General features: G+C 56.5%; 7 protein-coding genes across 7 annotated transcripts; 5 read left to right on the top strand and 2 right to left on the bottom strand.

Moving 5' to 3' along the window:
- Positions 1 to 427: 427 nt before the first annotated feature.
- Positions 428 to 1848, top strand: BKCO1_1000397 (uncharacterized protein; the record flags this gene model as incomplete). The annotated part of the gene is made up of 3 exons (XM_020269789.1): positions 428 to 493; positions 548 to 703; positions 856 to 1848. 3 exons carry the CDS (start codon positions 428 to 430, stop codon positions 1846 to 1848), a joined length of 1215 nt encoding a protein of 404 aa, XP_020135436.1.
- Positions 1849 to 3914: 2066 nt separating this feature from the next.
- On the top strand, positions 3915 to 5409 carry BKCO1_1000396 (mannan endo-alpha-mannosidase; the record flags this gene model as incomplete). Its single annotated transcript, XM_020269788.1, has 3 exons — positions 3915 to 3990; positions 4047 to 4753; positions 4825 to 5409. 3 exons carry the CDS (start codon positions 3915 to 3917, stop codon positions 5407 to 5409), a joined length of 1368 nt encoding a protein of 455 aa, XP_020135435.1.
- Positions 5410 to 6642: 1233 nt separating this feature from the next.
- Positions 6643 to 12693, bottom strand: BKCO1_1000395 (proteasome activator subunit 4; the record flags this gene model as incomplete). Its single annotated transcript, XM_020269787.1, has 3 exons — positions 6643 to 6705; positions 6763 to 12196; positions 12251 to 12693. The coding sequence occupies 3 exons, from the start codon at positions 12691 to 12693 to the stop codon at positions 6643 to 6645; spliced, it is 5940 nt and encodes a 1979-aa protein (XP_020135438.1).
- Positions 12694 to 13665: 972 nt separating this feature from the next.
- On the top strand, positions 13666 to 14458 carry BKCO1_1000394 (dna replication complex gins protein psf3; the record flags this gene model as incomplete). Its single annotated transcript, XM_020269786.1, has 5 exons — positions 13666 to 13710; positions 13767 to 13835; positions 13887 to 13945; positions 14038 to 14336; positions 14391 to 14458. 5 exons carry the CDS (start codon positions 13666 to 13668, stop codon positions 14456 to 14458), a joined length of 540 nt encoding a protein of 179 aa, XP_020135437.1.
- Positions 14459 to 14700: 242 nt separating this feature from the next.
- On the bottom strand, positions 14701 to 15887 carry BKCO1_1000393 (dehydrodolichyl diphosphate synthase; the record flags this gene model as incomplete). Its single annotated transcript, XM_020269785.1, has 3 exons — positions 14701 to 15301; positions 15352 to 15611; positions 15660 to 15887. 3 exons carry the CDS (start codon positions 15885 to 15887, stop codon positions 14701 to 14703), a joined length of 1089 nt encoding a protein of 362 aa, XP_020135383.1.
- A 572-nt stretch (positions 15888 to 16459) lies between these two features.
- Positions 16460 to 18237, top strand: BKCO1_1000392 (uncharacterized protein; the record flags this gene model as incomplete). Its single annotated transcript, XM_020269784.1, has 2 exons — positions 16460 to 16600; positions 16807 to 18237. 2 exons carry the CDS (start codon positions 16460 to 16462, stop codon positions 18235 to 18237), a joined length of 1572 nt encoding a protein of 523 aa, XP_020135340.1.
- A 742-nt stretch (positions 18238 to 18979) lies between these two features.
- On the top strand, positions 18980 to 21269 carry BKCO1_1000391 (alpha beta-hydrolase; the record flags this gene model as incomplete). The annotated part of the gene is made up of 3 exons (XM_020269783.1): positions 18980 to 19344; positions 19396 to 19939; positions 20007 to 21269. 3 exons carry the CDS (start codon positions 18980 to 18982, stop codon positions 21267 to 21269), a joined length of 2172 nt encoding a protein of 723 aa, XP_020135434.1.
- Between the last annotated feature and the right edge of the window lie 1186 nt (positions 21270 to 22455).

Genomic DNA, 22455 nt, shown 5'->3' with positions numbered 1-22455 from the left:
CTTGGCTCGAACATGCTGGATATGGATCTCGAAATGGCCGTCCGACACAGCATGACGATTGAGCTACGTCTGGAAAATGCGAGACATGACGTAAAGGGAATCAAACACGGTTGGCCGAGTGATGGATGTGGGCGATGCAAGCTACTGAGGTGCCTCCTGTGGCTTCGCCGCGGGCACGGACGCTGGCAGCCACAGATCAGGGTCCATAGACTACAGCGACTCACCTCACGCCAGCCCGCCCGGACGAGCGATTGCCTTTCTTGGCTCAGCAGCGCAGCCCCGTGTCAGTTTTCCTCGTCCAACCTCTCGAGCCCGACCGCCCCACTTCTTGTCAACCAACACCTCCTCGACGTCCTTCGCCAGTCCTGCGCACCGACATCAACCAACAAAAAGTGCCGACGGCGGCTTTGCCGACGCCGTCTTGAAGATGCCTACAGATCTCGAGAACGCGAGACTCATGCTCCTTTGCCTGCAATTCAGCACCGCCACCACCGTAAGTGCATCGAGCCCATGCCGTGCGGGTGCAGCTTTCACTGACTGTCGCCAGTTCGACTACAAAAAGATCGGCGAGGAATGCGGCATCTCCGCTGGCGCCGCCAGCAAGCGCATGAGCCGCCTCAAGAAGGCCATCAAGGAAGGAAAAGAGACAAACCTCGACGTCCGCTACCTGTGGTCTTGCATTCGGTTGTCGGACATGGACAATGTGAGTGTCTCACTTCGTTTATGCGCCACAGCCTTTTCTTTCTTCTTCACCTCGCCGCCGCACATCTCACTTCTGTTTACACGCCTTTCGCGTTCCCCCGTCACCGTTGGTTGCAATCCATGCATGAAGAAGGCTCATGGGACTTGTCTTAGGTCGACTTCAAGGCTGTGGGCGCTGAGCTCAGCCTCAATCCTGGCGCGGCATCCAAGCGCTGGTCGCGCCTGAAGCAGGCACTCGAGCGTGGTGAGACGGGCTCCACCGGCCCGGCCACCGGTGCTGACGTTGGAAAGCAAGGCGGCGCCAGAAACGGCAAGAAGCGTCAGAACGCTGAAATTGCAAGCGATCAAGAGCCTGACGCTGCCAATGCCAAGAAGGCAAAGAGCAAGCCTGGCACTACTCGCAAGACCAAGGTCGAGGAGAAGATTGGCAACGATGACGACGGTGCTGCAGAGCCTCTCAGGGAAGCAGTCACGACTGGCGCTAAGAACAAGAAGTCAACCGTCGACGCCGACACCGACGTCACCCGCGTCACTGCCGAGACGCCCAAGGCCAAGTCTGCTCCTCGCCTTCGCCGCCCCAGACCCTTGACGGATGAGGAGATATACAAGAAACTCGATGTCGACGAGGCTGAGATTCTGGAGAAGCGTAGCATGGGCCCCAACCCAGTTCGCGCCTACCCCAAGGCTCACAACCTTACTGACACCTTCCATGCCCTGCGCACGCCCGACGGCAAGGAAGTCGCCCCCATCAGCGGTGTCTTCGACAACATCATCTCCCCCGGCGGCGCCCCCGCTGGCGGCTACCCCACGCCGACTGACAACAGGGTTTTGCCGAGCGAGCAGCAGCAACAGAACAAGCCCAATTCGCAGGAAATCTTCGCCGAGGATGCTATGATGAGCCCGAGCGGCGGCGGCGGTAGCACCGCCGATAGCACCATCACAGCCGACCAGCAATCCTCGACTAAGAATAGCAAAAGCAATGGCAGCGTTGTTGGCGATGACTGGTTCCAGGTCCCACAGAACCTACCGAATCCCTTTGTCGACAGCGGCGCTAACGGCGGCGGTCGTGCTGCCCGCGTTGACTACATGTCTGCGTTCTTCCTCAGCAATGATGATGTGCCGGGCGATGATGAGGAGTATTGCTGAGCGGGGGAATAATTGATGCTAGCAGCTTAGCGGGTGGGATGACTGTTGCTCTTTTTCTTTGTCGCTGCTGGAACGGGTGGTGACTGGTGAGGGTGGTTCACGGACTTGCTTCGGTATTTCTTCTCTTCTTTTTCCTCCAATTTAATATCCTGGAGTCCTTCGTGGTCGGGGATACTACTCCCTTCGCTGCTTTGGAAAGGATGGTGGATTTCAAAGCTGAACGGTAAGGTGGTACCACGCTTTTTCAGGATACTACTGCTACCCCTATCCAAAATGAATTCCAGGTGGTGGGGAACGTAAGCGGCCTTGTTATTTCCAAGAACGATCGGCAGTAGTTTTACAGGCCCACTGGTTAGTCAAAGAAAGAGCAAGAGGGAGATACATAGGACCAAAAAAATCTAAAGAATGTTTTCCAGCGGATCTGGGCTTGTTCTCCCCAGAGGCTGTGAGATTTGATAGGTTGTTTCGAAGGGATCTCCGAAAGAATTAGCCACACGGCGGGTTGGGAGAGCAATCGATCTGCAGCGACCCTTTGTGTAGATGCAAGTGACAAACAAATGAATGTATCCCAGATGTAAGATCCCGCTACCTTTGCAAGAGGGATACAGGCGGTGCAATGTCTTTGGTAATTCACTGCGGGCACATCTATAGTCATGTTACTGGATGGGGTGGTCCCCGTTCCGGTGGGCGAGTGCTTGACGGGAGGTGAAACAAGCGACCGAAGCTTGTATTCCCTCGACTGTGAAGCCGACGACAACCGTTAAATAGATGTCAAAGGAGCGAGATATATTCCATCTACCTACCCAGCGCATGGTGATCAACTTGCCGATCCAGTTGCCAGCACATGCGCCCTTCTGGGGTGATGCGGGGAGAAGTGCGGACTGGCGTCGTGGAGAAAGCACGCAACATAGGGGATGCTCCATGGCTCGATTCCTTAAGGATTTGTTACGGCATGCTTCGCGGCCTTTTCCGTGCAGGAGGAGAGATGCAGCGGGGTTGGTATCTGACACGAAGAAGGCGCAGTAAATAGGGATGGCCGTGGAGGTTGGTGCCCGTCCTTCCCAAAGGGTTTGATGTCAAGGGCTCAAGGCAGGGGGAGGAGCACCTCATTGTGGAGGCATGTGAGTTGACGCGTCAGCCTAATAATAGCAGACAGCTCGCGCCTCGTGTCCGCGATGGTTGTTTGATCGTTGGCAGCAGGACAACCGTGGCGACCGTGGCGGGCGTGTGCGCAGGCTCGGTAGCGCACAGCCGCCGTCCAATCGCAATCTTCGGTGCCTGGACGTGGGACGCCTCCCGCATCTCCCGCAACTCCCGCAGCCCCAACACCATCCGCTCTCCCTACCACCGAGAATCGCAACAGGGTCCGCCGCGCGAGGACCAACCGGGGCTACCCCGAAACGTGTGCCAGGATGAAGCAGCCTTCAGCCTCCCGCTGTGCTGGCACGCTGACCCGAGGATCCACTCGGCCTCCGCTGCGACAGCGCTCCAGTTTTCCCCGACGTCATAGGTCGACCGACCCACTACCTTATTTCGAATGATCGGCCGCTGCTCGCACACCTAAAAGGCTTACTCAACCTTCTTTCGACAGCCTGTGTCCTTGCGCCCGCCGCCTGCACGCTCGCCGAAGGTCCGCGAAAAACTCCAGACCCCAGAAAACCCGTGGCTGTGCCGTCGCGCCGCTGGTGCTCGCCAGCTCCACCCCAGGCGGACAGGCGACCCATAAGCACAGTGCCAAGAGCTCTTGGCCCCTTACCGTCGCCTTGCAGGCTGCCTGACCAGTGATCTTCCCAACCGGACCCGCTGATAATCTCTCCTGAAGCGCTGAGCCGCTGCGGTGCCGTTGCCCAGCGAGCTTGAGCCCTCTTCTTTTCAACATGACGTCTCGTCGCGCCGGCTCTCTTCCTGCTCCTCGACCCATACCTTCGCTTTCCCCAGCAGCCACCCTTTCGCCAAGATAAGATATCCGATGTTGGATCTGGTTTATCCACTCGCTCTGAGATCCACACTTTCCATTCTCTCGCTCTCTCCACGCCTGACGACGCAAGCCTACGGTTGACTCCATCATGCGCTTCTCGCTAAGCAGTTTATTATTACTCTCCACCGCTGCAACTGCCCTCGATGTCTCTTGGGATGATGACAGTATGTCTCTCCCGTCGACCGCCACCATCGCTTCTTGCTTGCTGACCCGCCCTCAGACTCTGTCAAGAAAGGCATAGAGGCCGTCGCCAAGGGAATGACTTCCTACTACACCGGTTACCGGCCCGGAGACGTACCCGGCAACTTGCCCGATCCGTACTACTGGTGGGAAGCCGGTGCCATGTTCGGCGCCCTGGTCGACTACTGGTACTACACGGGCGACGACCAGTTCAACTCCATGACGACCCAGGCCCTGATCCACCAAATGGGCGAGGACGCCGACTACATGCCCGCAAACCAGTCCAAGTCGCTGGGTAACGACGACCAGGGCTTCTGGGCCCTGTCAGCCATGGCCGCGGCTGAGAACAAGTACCCGGATCCCGACCAGGGTCCCGGGTGGCTGGCGCTGGCGCAGGCCGTCTTCAACGAGCAGGCGAGCCGGTGGAACGAGGATACGTGCAACGGCGGCCTGAAGTGGCAGATCTACACCTTCAACCAGGGCTTCGATTACAAGAACACCATCTCGCAGGGCTGTCTGTTCAACATCGCCGCCCGCCTGGCACGCTACACGGGCAACGACACCTACGCCGACTGGGCCGAGAAGACGTGGAAGTGGACCTACGATGTCGGACTTATTAGCAAAGATTACCACTTCTACGACGGCACGTCGGACGCGTCGAACAACAACTGCACCAAGAAGGATCACACCCAATGGACGTACAACTCGGGCATTTTCTTGTACGGATCAGCGGTGCTATGGAACGTGGTAAGTCGCGCTAACTGATGCCCCGCCCTCCTGCATCTCGCCCCCCAGCCTAACATATTCCTTCTCTCCAGTCCGCCGAAGCCGGCAACGAAAACAACATCTGGCGCGAGCGCACCGAAGGCATCCTCAAGGCCCTCCGCGTCTTCATCTCGCAGGACGTACCCAACGTCATCACCGAAGTCGCATGCGAAAAGTCGGGCACGTGCAACATGGACCAGCGCTCGTTCAAGGCGTTCCTGGCGCGCTGGATGGCAGCCACGACCAAGGTCGCGCCGTGGACGACGGAGACGCTCGACCCCATCCTCAAGGCGTCGCGCGAGGCGGCCGCCAAGGCGTGCACCGAGGCCGACGGCAAGACGGTCTGCGGCCTGCAGTGGACCACGGGCAGCTTCGACGGCACCACCGGCGTCGGCGAGAACATGGCCGCCCTCGAGGTCATGTCCACCGCCCTCATCCAGCACGTTGACGGCCCGCTCACCACCAAGACGGGCGGCACGAGCAAGGGCGATCCCGGCGCCGGTGGCGACGCGGCCGGCGCGAGCACTCCGAAGCGCAGGCCGCCCATCACGGCTGGCGATAAGGCGGGTGCCGCCATCTTGACCATCGTTTGCATTGTCGGCACCTTGGGTGGTGGCTTCTGGTTGCTTATGCCGTAATTTGAAGAAGTATAGTATGTGGATGGCATGAAAGAGGAGGCAGCACCCACCCATCGTGGTAATTCTCTTCTCTTTGGACTTTCGATCATTTCTTTTCGGAATGACTCGTTTTTTTTTCTTGCTCTTGAAAGCATGGATGTCCGGCGATGTGATGGGAGAGGAGGGAACTGAACTTCATGGGATCTGGCTTCTCCGATCGGGTGGCGGCCGATAAATTCTTTTTTACGTTTTGGGTCTGGGACAAATATTTCTGGGTACTGGATATACCATTGGGCTAGGGAAAGCGCAAAGCGAAAGCTTTCATCTTTTGGTTTTTTTTTTCGTTTTTTTTCTTTTTGAATTGAAGAACTGGTTCAATTTTCGACAACGACGCACGCGGTTTTTTTGTCGCTTTTTCTTTTTCTTCTCTCTAGCTCGTGTTCCGCAAAGGCTGGAGGGGAAAGTGTTGGTGGGAGAGAGAAGCTGCTGGCGCTAATGTGTAGTAGTAGTAGTAGCCGTCGCCGCCGCCGCCGCGGTATGAGAAGTTACTTGACCTTTTATTTTTTTTCTCTCTTCCTCCCGGGAAGCTCGCTGCCATCGTCCGCTGCTGCTGATGGAGATGATCGTACAGGATTTGATACTAAAGACATCTAGCCAATACCATTTTTTTTTCGCCAAGGGCAACCGAGCTCCAGATCGCCATCATGTGAATGAGGCAAAAGCCAGCACTGTATTCAGTCGATCACTCTGCCTCTTCGTCTTCTTTTCTTTTGTTTTTCAACAGGCTTATATTCATCTTCTGGCCAATCAAGCAAATCAGGCAACTATTCAACGCGAGAAGGGAACGGAAAAGGAAAAAAGGAGGAAGAGCAACACTCCCGTCTATGCAAGTCAACCATCGCCTGTCCCATGCAAAGAACTTTGATCCCTCCCGAGGCGGAAACGAGAGAAGGAGAAAAATAGCAAAGGAGAATAAACCAGTGAGGCCTCTCCCGCCTCGTCCACCGAATATATCCACCCATCCACCATGCCAAGAGAGAGGTCCACCACCTATCCTGTTCCCGCCGAATTAGTCGATTTCATACCTACACACAACGAGAACTGCCGTGACCGTGAGGGGAAAATAGCAGAACATGGAAGGACTGTGTAAAAAATGACGGGATTGGATCGAGAGAAAGCGTCCCCATCCACGGACAAGCCGGCAATCCTGACGTCCACCACCGCTCGCATCCTTCCCATCTCCGTGGCTCTTGTCTACGCGAAGTAGCTCTTCCACAACACGCCTTCCAGATCCTCGAGCTGTTCCGGTTCAAATGCCTGCGGATTCCGTCAGTGGAAAGGTTAACTCGATTTTAGAAAAAATTGGAATCTCACCTTCACGTCAACATGCCAAGTGTCCTGCCTGGTCTTCTTGAAATCGGCGAGGATCGACTTCACGCTCTTGCCGACAGTGCCGGGGTCACCCGCCGCCTTGAGCGCCAACGTGGCCAGGACCTCGGGCAGCCAGGGGGGCGGCGGCGACGTGTACGGGAAGGCCGAGATGAGGGCGCCGAGGCCGAGCACGGCGGCGTGGCGCACGAGGATGAGCCTGTTCTGCTCGGGCGTGGGCGTGCCCGGCACCCGCCGTTTCGGCAGCGGGTTTTCGCGCAGCATCTTGGTGAAGCGGTTGCGCAGGTCCTCGACCTGCCGGTTGCGGAAGCCGACCGGCGAGCAGCGGATCATGCCCGAGAGCGTCGTCTGCGCGCCCAGCCGGACCTCGAGCTGCGAGTCGCCCAGCATGGCCGAGACGCAGTCGAAGAGGGCCTGCTGCTGCTCTTCGGTCATGAGGAAGAGGCGGCGGAAGTAGATGACTTGGATGTTGATCAGCACGCGCAGGCGCTGGTGCCAGGACGTTGCGTTACGTCCAATGCGGATCATCGAGTTGATGAACTCTTGGTCTTCACCCGCGCGGTGGGGGATGTTGGGCAAATGGCGGAAAACGTGGTAGGCAAGAGATTGCAGCTCGGGGTCTTCCTTGATATCCATCATGTGCAGGAGCTGCTCCATGAACAGGTTCGGGAAAAACTCCACGAGCTGAGTGCATTCGTAGGATGAGAGGTTCGAATCGAGCCAGAGAAGGACAGTCTTGCCGGCTTGCGTGTATGAGGTTGGCTGTTGCTCGCCAGCAGGGCGCTCCTTGCGCCACTTCTCCAACCTGTTGAAGACATCGGTGATGACTTCCCGGAACTTGGCGTCGGGTTGATATGGGCGTACTCCAATAGAGGACGAGGACTTCTGCGCATCTACCAGCGCCTTCACGTTCGGGTACGATTCGTGGTACCTGGTCCGATAGATGCTGGCAATTGTCTGACCGATGGCCTCACGTACAGCCTTGTAGGGATGGTCGAGATGCTTCACAAAGTCCTCTAGGATGGGCTTGTCAAGCTGGAAGTGCCAACCGCAATCTATGACGGTCTGCTGGAGCAGATTGATCTTGGAGCTCTCCTTGAATGCCTGGCTGGAGGACATGTCCAAACGGAAGGCAGCCAAGCCATCGACAAGAGGCCAGCTCCTTCTGGGATCCTTACCCTGGAGCGCAATGTGAAGGAAGGTTGTCCAGTAGGAAGAGTTTTCAGGAGTAAGCCCGTCTTGGAAGATTCCGCGAACGAGCGGGAAGACATACTCCCATACCTGAGTTCGGATGTTGGTCGGTAAGTCAGGGGCACAACAGAGCAAAGCACCCATGATCTCGGACGTGGCGCGATGTTGATGCTTGTCGGTGCCATCAGCAAAGACCGACTTGGTCAGATCCTTGATGTCATCAAATGACACTTCAGTCAGCCCCGAGAACATGAGGTCGAACGCATGCGTGAGCATCATCGCACTGGTCATACGGAAGCGATCCTGGCCCGAGTCTCTTGGCTCTTGCTTCAGATAGGCAAAGTACGTTGAGAACCAGTTGCGATCCAAAATGCTTGCAATCTGTTTCCTGACTTTGGTCTCCACATCGTCATACTCGAGGCCCTTGGTCTCTGTCAAGAAAGCTGGCATGGTCTTGTTCCAAACCAACCAGCCAGGATAGTCGAAATCGACATAGTACTTGGCCTCAGGCTGGCCAAAGCTGGCAAGATAGTCCTCTGTCCACGAAGGATCCTCGTCGGCGCGGGTTGGCACGGCGATCTTCTCCGGAACATCCTCTTGACCTAGAACATACTTCTCGTAGCTGTGATGCGCAAGGCTGCGGGTCTGAACAAGCTGGAAGAATCCAAGCAGCGCTCCTTGGTATAAGCTACGCAGAGTTGGGTGGGGATCGATCGTCCCCTTGGTTGCAAGCTCAATCATTGCTTCTGATGCAATGTTCTCGAAACGCATGCCGAGGTTGATTACCACGGTTGCGGTACGAATGGCCTTCTTCCAGTGGGACGCTCTGGCTTGCTCAACGAGCTCCGCTGAAAGCTCCGCTTTCTTGGCTTCTACCTTTGTTCTCTTGTTTCTCACGGCGTCGCGCTTCTTCGGTATCCTTGGTTTGTACTCTTCAATCTGCTTCTTGTCGATGTGCTCCACAATCGCTTCTACGATCTCTCCGTCGAGTATCACCATTCGTTCGAGAGGCTTGCCCATATCCATGATCTGGAAGGTTGCGTTGGACACGAGCTTTTGTACGGATGGCTTGTCTGCCTCGGTGACTTCAATGAATGACTTAATCAACTGAGGCGTGAATTTCCAGTTCCGCGAGATTGTCTTCGCCAGACTGCCAAACAGCAAAGAGAACATAGCACCCTTGATGCGTGGGTAGTCGCTCTTTTTGACCGCTTCGTCGAAAGCCTTGAGAAGAGGTGGGATCACCAGAGGTCTAGACCCGACGATGCACTTGACAGCAGACTCGTTCGCGGTTTGTGCAGTACGCCGGATTTCGGTGTACAAGGAAACGCTTGAGTGGGCCAAGTCCATTAGGAGCAGCTCCTCGACATCCGACCGTTCACGCGGAGCTGCGTTGTGCCTCAAGCGCTGCAGGTGGTACACATAAGCACGTCTTACAAGAAGAGGTCTTGGGTATTCCTTCCTGAGCCCGCTGACCTTGAACGGGTGGACATCCGCTGCAAGAAGCCGAGTGACCCGGTCAAGAACGTGAGCGGACCTCTCGATTCCCACATCGATGAACCACGACCGGTAGGCATTGTACAGGGCATTGAAACAGGGCACGTCGTCCTCTTGCTTCTCGACCAGGAACTGATGGATGCGATGCAGAGTGTAGCCAACTTCCTGCCGCAAGCCGTGCAGGAGGCGGTACTGCTCATTCGAATTGTCGCGAACCCATGGATACCCAACCTCGTACTGGAAAGTTGGCCTTGACTCATCATCCTCGCTTTCTCCTAGCTCGTTGTCGACACCATCGTCCGAATCATCTTCCATGTCAGCATCGCTGCCTTCTTTGGTCTTTTGTGGGGATGGTGCAGGGTATTTGGAGTCAAAGAGCACCGAGACGCCAGAAATGATCAAGCGGAGTAACACGAGGTTTCGTGAAACCTCGTCAGACCACTCTTTCCCAGTTCCGTCACGCTTGACAGGCGAACTGTCACCCGTGAGTGCGTTAAGGGATTCCATGGCGCTCTTGACTTGGGACTCGAATAGCTCGACCGCAAAGGTGATACAGCCAGCATTCGGCACATGCCATTTGACGCTGATGTCCTTGGCGCTGGGCATAAACCCCCAGTCTTTGACGGTAAGACCCCGTTGAGCATCGGTTGGCTCGTAGAGGGAGTAATCGATCGTGTAGATGCAGGTCAGGTTGAGGAGCAGGTGATGGATGAAATTCGAGACATGTACGGTGGGAATACCGCGGCAATTCTCCTGCATGTACTTGGCGATGTCGAACAGCTCTTCCTTGTAGTCCAGGACGGCATCGCCAACGTGAACGACACACATACTCAGCAAGCTAATGTTCCAAACAAGAGCTCTATCTTTGGGAAGGACTTCTGAGCCAGTAGTCCTCGATGACCCTGCCCCGTTCTCCCCTATCTCCGTGCGGATTCCGGCCAAAAGGTCAGGCAGAAGTCTCTTCAGCGTCTTCTGAGGGTTGACCTTTACAAGTCCGTTGCAAATAAAAGCCATCGCGTCCCTGGCCTGGTGGATCACATGGTTCGTGACGAAGTTTGCGATCTTGTCCAGTGCAATGTCGAAAAGCTCGGGCGAGAGAGCTGCCAGCAAAGGCGTAAAGGCAGCCGGAAGAGTGTTGACCACATTCTCCTCGGGGGAACCGCTTCTTACACGAGATGCATCGGGGAGGTTCTCAAGAAGTGTGAAAACACGGCCGAGGAAAGTGATGACAAATTCAGCGAATCCGGTAGTGGATGACCTCAAGACCGTCTCCTCTTCTTGGTCAGAAAGCTCCGTTTCGTAATCAAATTCGACGCCGGCGCCTTCCCTCTCAAGACGATCAACCTGGGAAGCAATCCACTGCAGAGCAAGATCCGGGGTGCTCTCTTGTGCGGGCATGGGGGTGACTGTCCCAGAGCCTGGCTTTTCTATCCCACCATTCCCCATGGTGATGTCGTGGCTTGGTTCCGGCTTCTTCTCCTTGGTAAGGTCGTGAAAGGGAATGATGTAGGAAACAGACTGTATGTAGCTGAGGGTGTGCAAAGTCTTCTCCAGGTCATTTGCGTCGATGCCAGGAAGTGCGAGGCCAAGGAGAGTTGTGATGTGGCAGCGATAGCCCTTGGTTCTCACCATCGTCTTCGAAAGCATGTGCAGGGCTCTGATTGATGAGATGGTTCGGTGGACTTCGACCAATCCTTGCATGGCAGGATAGATGCGCTGCAAAGCCCCCGGGAGAATAAGGTTGGGCTCAAGATACGCCAGACATTGCAACGTGGACAAGGAGAAATTGATTGCTGTTCCGCTCTTCGCGAAGATGCCCATGAAGATGACGTCTCGGAGACACAGAACAAACCTCTTCTTGATTGCATCATTGAGCCGCCTCTCCTCCGGGACTTCCATCTCTCCACTGTGCTCCCGGTTCCACCGCATAACGAAGAAATCCGCAAGGTAGTAGACAAGCTGAGACAATGTCTTCGTCCAACTTCCAGAGTTTGATGGATGGTAGAAAGTCTCCACAGCCTCAATGAGTCCCTCCAGCCTTGCCAGTATCGAGTCCGGCTTGTCCAGGCAAGCCGGAGAAAGAGACATTACAATCCATCGAGCAACATGATGCGCGATGGGATGCTTGCGCTGGTCTCTATCCAGCATAATCGCCAAACCAGCACCAGCATCGACGTTTGAGCTGTATGGCGAAGTTGACTGACCCACTGGAATCTCGAGCAAGCGGAGAATGGCAGTGAAAATCAGCTGTGACTGATCTCTGGTGAATAAGCCATGTTCGGAAAATGGTATGGACTTTGAAGAGAGCGAATCGCGGGCGAGCCTGGAGCAGATGTCTATAAAATGGACATCAAACAGCCGGGATCGGTTCACGAGGGACCAAAGGTGGAAAAAAGTCGGCAGGTAATGCTGCGGTTGGAGGTCTGGGCGATCCGCAGGCGCGGGAGTTGTGGGCAGAATCAAGTTCAGCAGTCCCACAACCACATAGGCGCCTTCGGAAAACGAGGTACTGAAGAAGGGCAGGAACTCCTCCAGCATAGCCGGGATCTCTGAAGGATCAAAGTATAACTGTGCGAAAGTACATAGCTTCGTGACAGTCCGGATGTTCCTCCTAAAGTTGGTCATGGTCGAAGCGCCAGACTCGGAGGGTAGCACGTAGTTCTTAAGCTCCTTGTAGAGGGGCCTCCAGTCGAGAATGAGGTCCTTTCCGGGGCGTAGATAGTGCTTGCGCCTGTCATATGTCAATCGCGGGAGCTTGCCGAGCTCGCTGGAAGGGGAAACTCACTTCGTAAGGACCATGAACATGCTGGCGAACCTCTCTGCCACCAAGATGTCGAGGCCCGGCGCCAGAGCAAGCTCATAGTAGAGCTTGATAAGCTTGACGCGTATGTCGCGGGGCAAATCGAACTTGAGGGACAACCATCCGCGTATCTCGCGAGTCCAGTGTACCGCACCGGGCGAGAACTCCCCAGAATTCACAGCAACATAGAGGTGCTTTAGGCAGGTATTGAGGTTCTCTAACCGCTCGGCGTCGGACTCGGACTCGTAAGGTAGGTACTTGGTGTAGGGGAACGTGCGAGGTCGAACGCGGTTGGGCCGTCCTTTGGCGTTGGCATCGCCGTTGCTGTCTTCCCAATCTGCACCGGGCGAGGTGGCGCGCGACAAGTCGGCGCCATTGGACCCGTCGACGCCGCCGACAAGCTGTCCTAATCGCTCGTAGCCGGCCATGGTCGTGGGCGAGGGTGGTCGGCCTCGTCCAAGGTCAGTCGGGCGGTGTCGCGTGAGAGGCGGTTGGGGGAGATGAAGGATGCGGATGTAGATGGAGCGGTGGCTGGGTGGGCTCAGTTATGTGAAGGATGCGGGCGCAGCGAGCGCTCGACGGCTGTACGACGGTCTGGGGCTGTTCGGGGCGTTGAGCTCGACAGCAGCGGCGACATGGACGAGGGGCGCCACGAATCTGAAATGAATGCGGCGGGCGGCCTGCACGCAGTCGTTGGTTCGTGACCTCGGGGGCGGAGAGTGCGATGGGAGGCTACGTTGCGGGTGGGTGGGTGTGTGGAAGTTAGTAAGACGTACCCGCGCTGCGGCGGGAGGTACGGGCAGAAGCTATGACGACGGGGTGGGCGAGCTCGGGGCGGGCGAGGTAGAGGCGGCGAGGTGGAGCTGCGCGCCGTTTCTTTCTGTTGACAGCCGCCGAGAACCACGGATACCAATCAGCGACCGCGCGTTTGACCGGCGCCCCAGCGGCAAAGCAGAGGACGCGAGGCACAGAGACCCTGACAGTTGGCACCAGTCGAGTCTCGATTCCCGTGGGAGTGTAGCAGTGTTGGACCAAGGCTCTGCACTCGGCGCGCGGCGGCCACCTCTTTTATTCCAGTGCTCCAGGCAGTCGCCAGTACGCAATCACCCTGACCGCGAAACGCCCAGAGGTAAGCCACGCAGCGCACGACCGCTCGCCCTCGTCCGCCCGAGAGCACTCTGACCCGCATGCTTGCGTCTTTCGCCGCGCCGATCGCTGCTGTCGCCGCCTCGAGCATCGCGGGGCTTGTCGCGTGAGCGCGTATTTCCCATTTTGGCCACCGAGTCCGGTTCGAGTACCTACTGACCAAACCACCCAGACGCTATATTACCTGCTTGCGGTCATAGCTTTTCTTTTCTTATCTTTCCAGTGTTGCCGTTCCACAAAGCGGAGGACAGGTCATGAGTTCCTACTACGATATCGACGCGATCCTCACGGATGCGCAAGTGCGTCGCCCCACATCACCGTCAGCCTGCTTCCAAGCCTCTAATGCGTCACACAGAAAGTGCCCTGCACTTTTGAGCTTACAGTGCCCGGCCTGGGCTACCTCGATGGAAACGTCGGTCAAGACGTAGGTTGCGCCTTGTCTACATATTAATAGAAGGCTAACGGGGCGAAATAGATGAAGGAAGGCACCAAGGTTGAGCTGCCGCTTTGGCTAGCAGAGATGTTGGCTGTTAGGTAAGGCTGAACAGAGTCACGTTCGCCCCCAGTTCTTGGGGAGCATTCTCCTGCCACAATGGAAGGCTGTGTAATTGACGTGTCCTCCACAGTGCACCCGCAGCAAATACGAGCATGGCGACACTTGATCTCCCTGCCGCCCTTTCTGCGCGCGTCATGAACGCTCTGAAGGCAGATCCACGAACAGTTGATCTCAGGGCACTTGCACCTCACTTCTATGCTCTAGGTGCCCGCATGCTCGAACTCTTCGAGGAGGAAGAGATGGGAGAGATCCTCGCGGAAAGCTTCAAGGCACGGGCAAAAGTAATAGCTGACCAGGCTCACAATCCCCGGGGAGCACTTGGGGAAGGCGCAGACTTTCTAAGGGGGCTGGACGAGAACGAGAGGCAGCGTGAGTTCATCCTCGTTTGTGTAAGGTTGTATCGTATGCTCACTCGGGAACCAGTGTTTCGTGCCGCCCATGACAGTGCAAAGGCCGTACGCACATGGATTGCTGAAAACAAAAAGAGATGATACCTCTGTTTAATCTAGGGAAACTGGCGTACTCAACCGCTGACGGGCACTTGCACGGCGCATTATACCAGACAGATGTATTTAATAGTCTATGGTCTAAGCCCAACCGAAACATAACTCCAGCTCTCCGGGCTGCAAGCGCTACATGGGCATCAGCATGCCCTTGTTTGCAAACTGATTATGGGTATCAACACTGTGCTCCGCTTTCAAGCAGATCTACATCTAGCAGATACGCGCTCTTCTCATGCGACCTTCAGCCTCAATCGCGCTTTCTCTTCGTTCTGTATCTTTTTCTGTCTCCACTGCCACTCCACGAGCACGGGCAAGAACTGCCACAGATCGAATTCGGGCCACAGGGTGTCCAGAAAAACGATCTGGGTGTTCTCGTGGCACTGCCACAGCATGAAGTCGCTAAGACGCTGAACTCCGGACGTCCGGACCAACAAGTCCAGGGGCGGGTTGTCTGCCGTGAACATGCGGTCCGAGAGTGTCTGCGCAGTGATGGTTTCCGGGTCAGGGTAATTGTCCGGCACCTTCTCCTCCTTCAAGCCGTCTGTGGATTCGTGCAAGGTTAAGGAGTTCGTGGAAGCAACGTCGGAGACGGGTGCGTCGGACGTCTTGTCTCCATCCAAGGAGTCAGGGGCATCGTCTCCAGCCTCAGGGGAATCTTCCTCGGAGAGACTCTCAAGGTTGCGAGCGCGGATGTTGCGGGCGATATGGCCTTCAGAGAATGGCCGACGCAGGGGGGGCGGGTGGGGTTTGCTGTAGTCTACAACAGTGTTGCGGATAGCGGTGGTGATTTCGTCGCGGGAAGTGTAAGGGAAACAGACGTTCAGAACAGCTCTAGTGTCTGTTAGCCTGTGCCACCAAAAACAAGGCACTCTTTTCCATACTTGTTGTTGTCCTTTGTCATCGCCTCAGCTCGCTCCATGGCCTCAATCACGTCGGGCTTCAAAAGATCACGTTGGCCCAGAATTTGGATTCTTGCACCATAGCGATCCAGCAGGTCGCCATGCTGGGCAATCTGCGACAACTTGAACTTTGCCATATCCATCAACGCATCTACCTCGAACTTGGAGCGCTTGAAGTTCTCAATGCTGAAGGCGTATATTGTCACAACCTTGACCCCGGACTTGTAGCACACTTCCAGGATCTGGGGCATGTTAGCGCGCAGACAACGGTGGTACGCAGGGTTTCATACCCTCGCCAAAGCCTCGAACCCTAGATTATGGCCCTCCACGGTTTCAATATGGTGGGTGCGAGCGTAGCGCCGGTTGCCATCCATGACAAAGGCGATATGCTGAGGAATGGGGCCCTGGCGGAGAGATCCAATGCAGAGTTCCCGGAGGCGCTCAACGCCCCAGACTATGGGTGGCGACATGAAAAGCCATTTCCGGAACTGCGAGAGGTGTAGAGGAGAGGACGACATGTTGGCCGGGAGCTCTGAGGCGCGCGGATGGAGCTAGGAATGCGAAAGGACGGCGGACGCGGGTGGGCAGGCACAGGCGGAGCAGAGGGGGCAGGCGGAAGGTGGCGGCCAAATCAGTCCCAGCGAGCGGGAAAGCCGGGTCTAAAGAGAGTGCATGTGTATTGGGGAGCTGCGTACAACATCGAGGCTCAGTCGATCGTTGGGACTTGGCCGACGCAGTTGCCAGGATGCGCTGCCCGGCGGGTGAGGTTCGGCAACGCGGGCGAAGGGTCGTGCGTCTGCTTTTTCTTCGCCTTCTGCTCCGCCGCCACGTCCTCATCTCCCATCCCTTCTCGTGCGCCCATCACGAGACTTCGCCTGTTCTCTCTCCACGCCCTCGTGTCTCGCACTTGCGGGGTGGAAGGTAGTCCCAATGTGAGGTCCGTCGCGCACCGTGCCGGATCTCTTGCTGTCTGCGCATCTAGCCCCGACACGCAGCCTTTGTCGGCCCCGAAACGCCCGACGGCTTATAAAGCCAAGGCAGCCGTTAACTCAGAGCCTGGTTCCGCACCACAGACTCCTTCCCAGCCGCCATGACCGCCAACGGGGATCCGGCTGTCAGCCAGCTCGTCGAGCAGCTCGCCTTCGGCTTCGATACTCTATCGTCCGAGTACCGCATTCTGCATGACAGGCATCGCGAGCTCGAGAACAAGCTCGTCTGGGCCAAGCAACAGGTCAGTAGCCACAACTCGCACAATCCCCTTCTCCTCCCGCGCAGCCCTCGCACACACCCTACATGATGAAAGAAAAATTAGCTCTAGAACAGCAGCTGCACAGCAGCGGTGTCGACAATTTTCTTCACTTTCTGATCGTATCTCTCATGATTGCCGCTTGACCCGTCAACCCTTGTTGCGGGCATTGACGCTGACAAGATTGACAGTACCTCGACCTTCTGAAGCGATTCACTCCCGATATTGCTCTTCAGGATCACAAGGTGTTCGTGCAGAGCCTGGAGGAAGTCGAAAGACACGGCGAAGGGGGGCCGCCGGACTGGCTTGATGCCCTTGCGCAAAGCGATGATGGTGATCGCAGAACTGGTGCCTACATTATCCGGAACGCCGAGCGTGCTCGCGACCAGCTGAGATATTCCCGCCCGTTGCAAAGCCCGCTGAAAGACGCGGAGGGGGTCAAGATTTGGAACGGTCGGACAGGTGATCGAGCGTCGGACAGAATGTCGAAGCTCGAAAGCCTGAGGCAGGCTGCCAGTGCTGCGGGGCTAGAAAGAGACTTCACCACTCCTGGCACCCCTGGGAAACTGGGGTGTCCTTTCGGCGCACCCAGCATGCGAGGCCGGTCGACGAGCGGCAGAGGAAGCATGGGTACACCTAGCCGTTCTCAGTCCAGAATACTCCCCCATGCCATGCGGTCGAAGCGTTCATCCTTTAATGACCCTATCAGGGCAGACATATGTGTAATGGAGCCCCCGCAATCCCCAGACCCGTCAGTCTCAGGCTCGGCTGCGCCAGTGTGTCCGATCCGTTTCATGGACGATCACTCGCCGGAGGAAATAGCAAAATACTTTGAGAACCACAAGCATGAACTGCCTCGTAGCCACGAGGTTTGCATCAAACGTTTCCAGAGCAATGCCGAGAGCATTCGCCAGCTAGACGCAAAATACGGCAGCTTGGTCAACATGATTCAGGGTCTGGGGGAGAAGCATCAGCCCATGCTGAAGGAATCGCCGGCGGATGATGAGGCAGTCGTCGAGACCGAATCCGGCGGTAGGGTTGCGGATTGGGCCAAAGCCGTCAGTACAAGTGCTCAAGCCGGCGGCGAGGAAAGCCCGGACCCAGAACAACGTCTGCCCGAGGAGGAGGAGCGACAGCCACACTTCGACAGGCCTATGAAAGAGATACGGGTCGGCGAGTCGCCCAGTCGGCCATGGGGAATCTCAGTCCCAGCGGCATATAACAACGCTCCAAGCGTGGGCACTGACGGCGTTGTGACTGCATCTCCTGTGCAGGACTCGCTTCCTGCCCCTCCAGCGCCTTCAGCGCCTCCTGTTGCCGAAAGCAGACCGCCTGGAAAGTGCCCCTTCGACCACACTAAAATGCGTGGAGGTCCACCATTCGCACCGAAAGGGGATACTAGACCAGACCCTGAACCGGAGCAAAAGACGCTTCTTGCAGACGCTCCAACAATTCAGCCGCCTCAGCCCGGACCAAATCACGAACCAAACATCATCAAGACAGGACAGGAGACATCGCATCCGCCGCGGATGGTGTTCACCGGCCCCGTCTTCATCGGCTACTCGATGGAACAGGCGATAGCACTTTTGCAGCAGACCAACATGGCAGGGAAGACAGGCTGAAGCGGAGCTTGATGAATTGCGCTGGGCAGGGAGTCTGGGACATGGTTCTTAGCTTGCAACGTTTTTGGCACGAGATGATTCCCATGGTGATGTGCTCAGTCGTTATTGCTAGGCTCATCAAAGGAAATGGGCTGTGCTAGTAATAGACATACCCCGTATCTAATCGAATCGAATTTCGGTAATAATGTCTACGGCCCACTTGAAGTTGACAGACGCGGTAAGTCGCTTGGACGAAGGGAGAGAGCGCATGCGTGAACGTTCAACACGGAAGGAATCAAGACATGAAGACGGCCGCCTGCAGGAGGGCAGAGACGTGTGCGTGCGTCATGACGCAGACTCGGACTCGCACTTGAACCAGTCGCGTGCCTGAGACGGGTGCGGGAGACAGGTGCGGAAGACAGGTGGACGGTTGACACTCGAAGCGAAGGCGATACGTGCTTGGCGCGGCCTCGGCCTCGTACCTGATGAGTGCCGTTGATCCGGACGAGTGGTACGAAGCTGAAAAAGATGAGGGTGCAAAGCCCTTGCGTCCGTCCACTGACCCCAGGTTCTCGCGCCACCGCGTGCTCCCTGCAGAAGACTCCGACCCGCGCTGACGCCTCCACTCCGCTCATCGCGCGCGCGGCTGCATGTCCCACACTCGTTTCACTTCTTCTTCTGCGCTCTTTGTGTGCTGCCTTTGCGCGCTGCGCTTCATTAATGCTGCTCTCTGGCCTCGGGCTCCGCAGCAGCTGCAGCCGTCATGGTGCGCCTTCCCGCACCGTTGCGCGTCGCGCCGCCGCCGCGAAGGCTAACCCACCACCAGCTTCATCCGCTGCTGCTGGTCACCGCTGTGGCCTTCCGCTCGCTCGCCGCCGCGCAGACTCCGCCTGACATCGTCTTCTCGAACATCACCCGCTCGCCAGCCAATTCGAACATCACCATCTCGTACAAGTCGCCCGATCCGGGAACATGCACCACCGTCTTCGACTCGCAGAAGCAGTACTCCGGCTACATCAGCCTCCCGCCGTACACATTAGCCCCAATCCAGCAGAACTATTCGATCAACACCTTCTTCTGGTTCATAGAAGCCCGCGAGCAGCCCGAGTCGGCTCCGCTCACTGTCTGGTGGGTGTTCCGGCGCGTTGGCGCAGAACAGGCTGAATAACCGCCCTTTAGGTTGAATGGCGGCCCCGGTAGCAGCAGCATGATCGGCCTTTTCGAGGAATCGGGCCCTTGTGAGATTGTGCAAATGTCCGATGGCTCCTACGGCACCCAGTCCAGGGTCTGGGGCTGGGACAGGAGCTCAAATATGCTCTACGTCGATCAGCCCAACCTCGTCGGCCTCTCCTACGATGATGTGACCCCAGCCTCGCATGACTTGCTGACCGACAGCATTAATTATCCCCCTGCGGCTGTTCCAAATGGGCAGCCGTCCTGGTCCTACCTCAACGGCTCCTTTGGCACCGGCAAGAACTATGCCACTGCAAACACCACTGAAATTGCGGCGCATGCTGTCTGGCATTTTCTTCAGGCTTTTCTAGGCACTTTCCCCCAGTACAATCCAGGAGTCGGCTCGGACAGCTCTTCTGTCGAAGCGGCGGGCATCAATCTCTTCGCCGAGAGTTACGGTGGCCAGTATGGACCTACATTTGCACGGCTGTTTGAAGAGCAAAATAACAAACGAGATAACGGCACCATCTCATCAAACGATACTGTTGAGGTATGCGCATCTTTCTCCTGCTCCCATGACGACCAGTATTTGTGACTAATGCGGCACAATTGCTTAGATTAAACTCGCTTCTCTCGGCATCATTAATGGGTTCATTGACATGATGATACAAGCGCCTTACTATGCTTATTTCGGTAACAACAACACGTACGACATCGAGTTGCTCGACACCACCGCTAAACTCAATATGCTTTATGCCTTCAACAAGCCAGACGGGTGTTCCGAGCAGGTCAAGGCTTGCCGGAATGTGTCTAGTCTCTACGACCCAGAAGGTGAGGGTGACGTAACCAACGTGAATGAAGCCTGTTCCTCCGCCGTTGTCGCCTGTAACGAGCTGCCAGCCTCGTACAGCAAGTCCGGACGCAGCTTGTACGACATTCGACAAGAGCTTCCCGATGTCATTCCCTCGGGCGACTACATGGAGTATTTAAACTACGCCAGCGTACAGCAGAGTATAGGAGCCCGTATCAACTACACCGAAAGCAATGCCAATGTGCAGAAGGAATTCATCGCAACTGGTGATAGCATCCGCGGCAACCAACTTGAAGACCTCGCCTATCTGCTTTCAAGCGGCGTTCGTGTTGCCATCATCAATGGCGATGCAGATTACCTCTGTAACTGGCTCGGTGGCGAGGCTGTATCCCTGCAGCTGGCCTCTTCCGTGCCTTCATATGCGAGTGCATTCCAAGCGGCGGGCTATGCGGATATCATTGTAAACAGCAGCTACGTCGGCGGCGCGGTCCGCCAATTCAGCAACCTGTCATTCTCACGTATCTATGACGCCGGCCACATGGTACCGGCCTACCAGCCCGAGACCGCCTTCACCCTGTTCACCCGCATCATCGAAGGCATGGATCTGGGAACCGGCAAGCCCATCAAGGACATCAACACCTTCTACACCCAAGGGCCCAAGAACGCCACCCACACCAACTCGGCCTCGTCCAGCACCGCCTCGCCGACGTGCTGGATCCGCAAGATCAACGACAGCTGCTCGTCGGACCAGATCGCCGACATCAAGCAAGGCGGCGGCGTCGTGCTCAACGGCATGTGGTTCGAGGACGACGACGACTTCGACCCGCCCGCGTCGAGCGTCCTCGCGGGCAAGCCGGGCACCCCGCTGCCCAGCGCCAGCATCAGCGCCAGCGTCGTCACCAGCAAAGGCAGCACCGGCGGCGTCGAGAGCAGCACCGTCGTCCCGACCGGCGTGTACGTCGCCACGGCCACCCCGACGAGCACCGGTGCGGCGAAGCCGCAGGTCACACGTTTCGCGGGTGCAGGCGTAGCGGCTGTTGTGGCGGTTGCGGCAGGGTTGGTGCTTTGATGAGGCCGGCTGGCATGCGGGATTCAAAAATAAAAAGTTGCGGTATGCGAGTGTCTTATATGCGTATGTTTTTTGACGTTTTCTTTTTCTCTTAGTGACAGATGTGCGGGACAGGAAGGTGCAAGCACACGGGTGCGAGGATGGTCTGGCGTTGAAGGGTCATTTTCATGGCTTTGGTCTTTTTCTTGCTTTTCCTCACACGCACGCACTTCCGTGGCTGCGATAGACTGCATATCAAGCATGAGGTCGGTTCAGATATACCCTGTATGGACGCTTACGGAGCAGGTGATCACGATACTTCCATAGCATAGGTAGGCAGGATATGAGTAATGCGTAATGAGTATGGCTCTTTATTTTTGCTTCAACGGGCTGCTATGTACTCTTCTATAACCGGGCGCATGCGATCTTGGTTTCACACAAGTGAGAGAGGCAAGGCGATTACCTGATAGATGGATTTAAAAAACCCGTCCGTCACTCAAATATTTTCTTGTCCGAAGCGCCGCCGCAACGAAGTGACACGGAGCTACTACTACTACTACTACTACTACTACTATAATAATCTCCTCGCCACCAGTCAAAGCGACGTGACGACAAGACAGATGCAGCTCCGCCAGCCCCAGTCCCAGCCCCAGTCCCAGTCCCAGCTCACCTCCCCCTAATTCCTTCCTCGAGCCGCGCCTCAAAAGAGCACGAACCACTCAACGAAAGAAGAGAATCAAGCTCAGCCAGCCAGCCAGCCATACGAGCGACATCAAAAATTGTCCCCTGGTGTAAGCCCCCACAAGGAGAGAGTACATGCCCGTCACCGACCACGCTGTGCAATGCAGGGTGAGGCGGGCAGGCTCCCGTATTCATGAGCACAGGAAAGCCCCGAGAAGGTAAGTATGAAGAAGAAGAAAAAGAGAGAGAGAGGAGGAGGGGGTGGGGGGGTTTATGTAGATTCTGGCTGGGAGGCGGCACGGGGCGTGGGTGTCTGTGCGGTGGCGACGGGTGGGAGTGGGTGGTCATGTGGAGGTAGGATTGGGAAGGTGAATGATGGAAGGGAAAGGCGCGGGGTGTGTGGTTAGGTGATTGAAGTACACATAAAATTCGGGCCAGGTGAAAAGAGGGTGGAGCACGCACATTGTGGCCTTCCAGCGAACATGGAGTGAACGAGTAATCAGGCTTGTAGACGACTACTAGACAT

This window comes from Diplodia corticola, assembly GCF_001883845.1.
Source record: "Diplodia corticola strain CBS 112549 chromosome Unknown scaffold1, whole genome shotgun sequence".
Lineage (NCBI taxonomy): Eukaryota > Fungi > Ascomycota > Dothideomycetes > Botryosphaeriales > Botryosphaeriaceae > Diplodia > Diplodia corticola.
This window is presented reverse-complemented; position numbering and strand designations above follow the sequence as displayed.